The 7,778-nt window shown below is 34.5% G+C and overlaps 1 protein-coding gene across 1 annotated transcript in view; it reads right to left on the bottom strand.

Annotated features, from left to right (window-relative positions):
* Positions 1–1,125: 1,125 nt before the first annotated feature.
* LOC107094367 (cytosolic 5'-nucleotidase 1A-like) overlaps positions 1,126–7,778 on the bottom strand; it is a 7,950-nt gene continuing 1,297 nt past the window's right edge. Inside the window, exons 2-6 of the mRNA XM_015389922.1 lie at positions 7,148–7,315; positions 6,835–6,964; positions 4,550–4,672; positions 4,253–4,437; positions 1,126–2,985 (exon numbers count right to left, since the gene is read on the bottom strand). Of these exons, the coding sequence (XP_015245408.1) occupies positions 2,614–2,985; positions 4,253–4,437; positions 4,550–4,672; positions 6,835–6,964; positions 7,148–7,315 (978 nt within the window). The 3' untranslated portion in view covers positions 1,126–2,613. The remainder of the gene's footprint in view (positions 2,986–4,252; positions 4,438–4,549; positions 4,673–6,834; positions 6,965–7,147; positions 7,316–7,778) is intronic.

The following is a 7,778-nucleotide window of genomic DNA, read 5'->3' as shown; positions in this document are numbered from 1 at the left end:
TTCATCTTTTCTCTCTTTTTTTTTTCAATTTTTCCTTTCCTGTTCTACCTACATTGCAGTGTCCGTATAATCTGTAAAACTCCCTACATAATTCTAATAAAGCTATTTATATTCATAAAACAAGCGGAACACTATGGCGATAGCTAGACAGGACACTGTTTAAAAAAAAGAAAAAGAAAAAAAAAGAAAATGATGGTACCCTTAGTAAAGAAAAGGCTAAATTAAGGTGTGTTTGCTATAGTGAATGACATCCTTGAAACCTGAGACAACTGGAACTGTTTGCTCATGAGAGTGGGCCAGAAGTCTCATTGACAGTAACAGGAACCCTTTCAATTTATTGATTGCCACTAAAGAGTAAATTATTGGTTCTATGTGTATGTTTGCCCATGGAAAAGTCCCCAAAAGGATGGTGTGACAAAACTTGTATGTGTTTATTTCAAACATAACATTTTGCTTTTAAATAATTACTTCAACTACTTAAATAGAAATATATGCAAACCCACCTTCAAATATTTGAGAACATACTTACATTCATTGTTGAATTCTTATTTCACTTAGCATACCAGGTCCATAAGTACTAAACATGGATATCATATAAATGGGCTAGAGAGAACCTGTCTGACAACATGAAATAAACTAAAAGATCCCAAAAAGTACCTACATTTTTGATCTAAGAACAGATAAGTGACACAAACATGTTCCAATTCATCAAATGTGATTATAAGGGAGTTACTCAGATTAGCTCCAGTTTTATAAATACAGGTTACAATATGATTTTATTTGGCATTTATTTTGATTTATTTTACTTACTAACTTCCAGGCAACATATTTATGCTGTTTTTTATTTGAAATGGAAAGAATTTAATGCCTAAGAATTAAATGCTCACATCAAAAGATTACTTTATATTCAGTTATTGTTCATTCCAGTTTTGGACAATCATCAATACTTTTAACTGAGGGGGGTACTCGTGATAAGGCAAAATACCCAAAGGGGTTCACAAGCGGAAAAAGTTTGGGAAACACTGCTTCAGAGGAACACACAAGACATAATCATAGAAAAGACACTCACTATTTTCTGTTTTTATTTCTTGTTATAGTGTTTTGCCTGAATAGTACAATAAACACAACAACAACAACAAATTGTCTTTTTTTCAATAAATTTTTGACTGAAACTTAAGTTTAATCCAAAGAAAAAGGGCTCTGTCGCCCCCTGCTGTAAAAAAAAAAAAATGCAAATATTGAGAGGACAAAACCGTTTCCCTCTTCATTTTTCAAATATAGGAATTGACTTAAAATGAGTGATAGATTATCTCCACAGCAATAAATAAATAAATTCCCTCTCTGATGAGGGAAGAGGAATAACTAATTTGCTTTTAAAATAGATTATATTGCACATTTTTTTAGACAAAATGACACAAATTACACATTTAACAGCAAACACCTCCTTTACAAATTGTTTTTCGTTTATCAACAAAACACCAAATGCCATAAAGTTCAAACCACATAAGGCAGGTTTCAGCATTGGGGTATGGTGCACATTCAGGTAAAAGCAGCAAAGGTGAATAATGCAAAATTGATTTTAATCACTGCAGAAGATACAGGAGGCTAAATAAATCTTTACATCAAACAAGTTCAAACAGGATATTTTTGCACGCGTTTTCATGATAATTCAATGTTTTAAAACAAACATCTACATTAATCTTTTAGCAACTTGTCACTCTAACAAACAACAGCAACAAAAAAAAAAAGAAAAACAATATCACACACAGAAAAGAACCAAGATAAAAGGCACTGGTTTACACTTTATGAAGTAGAATTGCACTAATCCCCTAATATACATAAAACTATGATTTACAAAAATAGTCAGATTTATCTTTTCTTTAATTTATTTCTAAATAAATACTTATTAGAATTGCTGGATCTTTAAGTCTTTCTTTGTCTAAATACATTTATTTGTTGTATTTCTATCGTATTTTGTCTCTCAATTGGAACATGTACATGTTGTCCAGAGATGTCAGTAAAAATATAAATATTTTCAGAAAAATACATCATTTTGTTTTATCAGGCACGTTTCCAATTGTAAATTACATTTCTTATAAAACAACTGCTGTAGTCAATGAGGCTGTTAATACATACTCAATAAGGTTATACACCCCAAATTATTATTTCCAGGCCAGTTTTGATTCTACAATAAAATAAAAGGAATATTATATTTTATTTTTTTAGCAAAATAACAAACTTTTGTGATTTTTTAGAAATGTATTTCCAAATGTATTTGTTTGCATAACATATTTTTGCTCTCTTTGCTGCAAATTGGAAACATTTGAGTTTCTGAATTATTGTTAATTTACAACCTGGCATTTAAAACTTTTTTTTTTTTTGGTAAATTGACTCGTTGCTTTAGGACATACATTTGAAACATATATGATGATAAACATTTGTTGGCTACTCTAAAGTGCTGGTAAAATTATTAACATTTTTTGGTTAATGTAACGATACATAACTAAAAGTGCATTGATTAGATATTTATCCATTTATATATATATAAAACTTATCATGCAGCACATAATTAGTTCCTTCTGTCTCCTGAGTGTCTGAAATGCTACAATTCTGCTATTTAAAGGAAGACATCTCTTTGTCTTTCATTCCTTTCCTCTCCGGGACCTTTTGAGCAATCCCATAGGGCACGTGGCATGCCACCGTTCCCATTTCTGCTGCCCCCTCTACATGAAATATCTGGTCATCAAAGAAGATATGAGGCCTTATCTTCTCCAAGATGGGACCCTTAGGTGCACCAGCAAGAAACAAAGCCTCGTCAATCTCTAGACCCCACGACCGCAAAGTTTTCAGGGCTCTTGCACCCGAACTGGCTGCACTGCGAGCTGTTACCAGGTAGGTCCTAATGGGGCAGTCCATGCGCTGGCCTTTGGCATAAAACTTCTTCTGGAGCCTTCCTAACACTTCAAGGAAACCTTTCAGTGGACCCTGTGGAAAGAATGCAAAACAACAGTTGGGTTTTTAGCAGATAAATCTAAATATTTGGGTTAAATGCTGAATGTTAAAGAGAGACAATTGTACCTATTACACACTGTTCAGACTGGAATGAAATATAACCACTATGATAAAAATGAACCACAGTCTTGATGCTCTCTGCTGGATCATTAATCTCTAGACCCAATGGTTTAGGATGGAGCCAGAGATTTCTGCAACTGTTTTGAGCATGCACAATATTTCTTGGGGCGCTTCCAGTGCTCTGATTGCAAAGAAGGATGTTGAATGATCAGAAGGTGTAACTTTCTCAAACTGCTGTCAAAGTGAGTCATTAATCTGTTATACATAATATTAATAATTAAAATTTATCCCAGCATTTAATCCATCCCCTTGGGGCTGCCATTGTGCGGCGCCCAGGGAGCCGTTTGGGGGTTAAGGGTTTTGCTTTGGTACCCAGAGTGGAGGCTGAACTGGGTACTTCCAACCTTCTCAGAGCACCAAGCAAACTGCTCTAACCAATAGGCCAACACTCCTCCACACGTATTGAAGACTTGGCATGATAGAAATGACAATGCAGGAAGATGAGGAAAAGCTGAAAGAATTAGCAAACTATATGGTATGTTTTTATGGTGCTTTTTGGCATAATTCTACAATAGGAACAAGAACCAAACCTTCATTTTTCAGTCTAGTTGTAACAATATCAGACTGACCAGTAAAACATAGTTTTCCTCTCTACAGTAAGGGTTAAACTATTGGTACAGCTACAGAAGCTTCTTATAATCATGAAGACATTTTATGTAAGATGACTCGATAATTGCAAAGGTAGTGTTGCAACAGGATAGCCCCAAAAAAAACCTCACAACTTTACAATTATAATTGTAAAGTTGTGATGTTATTCCAACTACCATTAGGTTTTTTTTTTTTATTTGACAATGATTAGGCTGTAGTTTAGGGGTCAATCTAAAGGAGCTTGTCAGACAGTCTAAATCTGGTTGGTTGAACTATTTATTTTTATTGTTCGTGTTTTCAACATGTTATCACTTGACATATCCTAAACAGTGAAATTATACAAAATATTATAGAAAAACATTTTTAATGCCCATTTACAGTATTGTAAATGGCCACTGTTAGTATTGTTTCTTTAGTAATAAGCACCAGTTTAGGAATAAAATTAGATAAACATCAATGCAGCCTTATCATTTAAGCAAACAAATAAAACAGCTTTACGACAATGATAGGTGCCCCGCTTTGTGTACTTTACATGGTCCAGTGGCTTGTTTTCATGTGCCTTCTCATGCTCAAAGAACTTGTCCAGTCCGTGAGCTTTGTAAATCTGCTCTGATTCATCTGAGAAAAGCACAGCGTCTCCATCGAACGCGACGCGGAGCTGAGTTTCCGACACTTCTGCCATCTTCTCCGGGGTAAACATGGTTGCTGCTGCTATTCCTGGTTCATAACACAATTCACAAAGAAACAAATTTACATTCACATAAATTAAATATTTCAATATTTAGAATTCGATTCTGTCAGTGATTAATGCTACATGTCCCAATGCTACCTTGCTCCAGAGCCTCATGAACTTTCACTGGATCAGAAGACAAGTAAAGGTTTGTGTTGTAGGCCTTTAGATAACCTATGGGACTGTTTCCTCCGGTCATACAGAAGCGTTCAATGAACAACTCTGAGAAAGAAAAAGCAATGGGAAAGAATAAAAAAAAAACAATAATAATCAATCAAATCTTAAAAGCATATCTAAGCAAATATCTTATCGCCACTTCAGAGTAATCTACCAATCAGGAAATCTTTGATTTGATTTTGAAAATCGCTTAACCCAACCTGGCTTATAATTTATACATACCTGCTCTTTTTAGCCTTTCAAATGGCCATGCATTTGAAAACTGATGTACCAATCATTGAAAAAAAATAGACTCCTAACACACTTTCTAAAAGCAGCATTAGTTTGTATTAACAGTAAGTCTCTTACTATAACATTTGCAGTCCATATGAAGCAACCAAAGTTTAAACCATTCCTAAAGCTGTGGTTTAATAATGGCTTTAAAACAAATCATAGCTGAAACATTTGTTGAAATCACCCTTTAAACTTAAAGGATTTAATCATCAAGTATGCATTAAAGTGTGTGAACCCTGAGAAAGATCCCATCGTACCCACAATCAGTCTTAGTTCTCCCTGAAGTAAAACACCTCAAACACTCAACTCATTTAAACGTGAGATATTCTGTCAAGATTTGAGGATTTAAAAGGGAGTTTAATGGTGCAGCATTGTGTTCCTCTGGTATTTTTAGATTACATTCAGTTTTCTCCTGTACAGTATATGGACCCATCTTATGTAGTCAGCTGCCAGTCCTCTGACATCACGCCTAGACTTAATTTACAATGTTTTATTTCTATGGGAGGAAAAGAATGTGCAAGGAAATGAAAGCTGCTGCTTTGGTCTATACAACACTCCGTTATTTTACATGTTTGAAGATCTAGAGACTCTTTAAAAAGAGATCTACAGCCCAACATGCAATACAGATTAAGCGGATGATACCCATCTAGGTATATATTGTTATAATCTCAGATTAAAGTGAGAATAATCTCATTCTGAAAGGAAGGGCTGACCTGGGTCAGACCGTGGTTTTTTTAATCTCAGTCACAGATATGTTAGCAAGTTCTTCCTTAATCACTTATCACCCAGTCTACTGAATACAGCTTATCTAGACTGTCTTCCCAAACTTCTGGGGTTTTATGTTTGCTGCTCTGTTTATTTTGGATCTACGCTTACTGATGCAGGCAGAACGAAAGAGCAATAAGTAGTTGGGTTGATTGTACATAATATTTTGACGAAGAGCTACGCAAAGACACGTTAAAGACCAACAAAGAGTTTGTGTAAGACTTTAAGAATAAGTTTTAAAAAAAACTGGAAAGCTTTTGAGAATATAGAGTTTGCTTTTTAAGGATCAAATAATGTTAAAATTGGAGCTGCTTTCATTTGTTTCTATGCTGAAAACAGCTGAAATGGCAACAGAAGGGAGGATTCTGCTTACTTGAGAAAACACACTTAGGAGATTAAAGTGAGTCTTCATCAATTTTTTATTTACCCTGCAGTGGGAAAGGAGGATGGCTTAAGGGATTCCATGAAAAGGGGATCTCTATAGTACAAATGATTAGACCGTTTTTGAGTCATTGCAGAAATTTTAATCTACTTTTTGTTTATATCTTAATTTAAATTTGTCTGTAAGTATTATCATGAATTATTTACTTTTCCTTGAAAGAAATGATACATAATAAATACATTATACAAAAATAGATACGTAAGATTTTCCATCTGTGTTCAATTTAAGATAAAAAGTTCAGTAATAATAAATTAGTGTAAAGTTTAATTCTTTAGATTTTGTTACCATACTAGAATATAGTTGATGATTATGGCTTACAGCTAAATATTATCTTTTTTTTAGTTTTTACACAAATCATTGATGGAAAGAGCAGTAAACATTATTTCTTAATTGATTTTTTTATTGAACAGGAGTGAATGATCAGCCAGTGGCTCTGCTGCTGCTTCGGTATTATGCCTCTCATCTTCCTTTTAGCAATAACCTAGAGATCATCTATTTGGTTTATGTCATATGTGTACTTTTCAAGGCAAATTCAAATTCACACTGTATATTTCCATTTGACTCAAGTTTCAATCAATGTGCTCACATACAGTTCTCTAAGGACCTGTCTCTGAATAGTGGCTCATGCAGGTGATATTTGTACCAAGTTAGTTTATTTTTAAAAACAGGGAGAAAAATGTAAGAAAATCTCAGTATTATAGAATATATCAATGTATCAGCAATTTACGGTGGTGGTTGATGGTATTGATGAGTCTCAGGCCGACATAAGCATGGTTGTTGGTGATGAGCACAACGTCGAAGAGCTCTTCACTTTCTGGATAAAGGTCCCTCAGCTGAGTGTTGACTGCCTCCAGAGCCTGGGAATAAAACCAAACCAGATCCGTCTTTAAATAAAAGGATAATACCAATAAAACAAGGAGGGGATTGATATTAAGGATGCATGCTTGACCCTATACCTCCAGATGCAGAAAATTATCATAAAAAAATATTAGCTACAGAAATTTGGGTTTATTCAACTTTCCTGAATAAAACGCTCTGACCTTGACGAAGGAGAACGCAGGTCCGGGGCTGAAGGGCTCTGATTCATGAGCCACCTGGTACTTAATGTACTCCTCCATGCCCTGCTGCTCGAAGATCTGCTGCTCCTTGTCCATGTTGAAGAGGACTCTGGACGACACAGCAATGGTAATGGAGTCCTCTGGCTTTGGCTGGAAGGCCGGATGTTTAAGACATGTCATTTTAAACTAGAGCTGATATTTTTGAGCAATTAGCTAAAGCTTTAAACTGAGAAAAAGAAAAGTGATAATTAAGGGTTAAGGAAACGAACAGCTGTGACTGAAAGTGAGTGTGATATGAAATGGTTTCCACTGCTGATAATACGACTCACATACCACAGGCTCAAATCTGTTAACTCTTTAAGTGTCTGAGTGGCCACTGTAACCTTTATGTAATCTTGGGTACGTATATACACACACACACACACACACACACACACACACACCCACACACACACACACACACACATATTTATATATCAATACATTGATATATTTATATATCAATACATTGATATATTTATATATCAATGTATTGATATATAAATATGTGTGTATATATTTATATATATTTATATATCAATGTATGTGTGTGTGTGTATATATATATATATAT

This window comes from Cyprinodon variegatus, unplaced genomic scaffold, assembly GCF_000732505.1.
Source record: "Cyprinodon variegatus isolate N-32 unplaced genomic scaffold, C_variegatus-1.0 Scaffold480, whole genome shotgun sequence".
Lineage (NCBI taxonomy): Eukaryota > Metazoa > Chordata > Actinopteri > Cyprinodontiformes > Cyprinodontidae > Cyprinodon > Cyprinodon variegatus.
The sequence above is the reverse complement of the archived record's forward strand: the minus strand, read 5'-3'. Positions and strand labels throughout refer to the sequence as shown.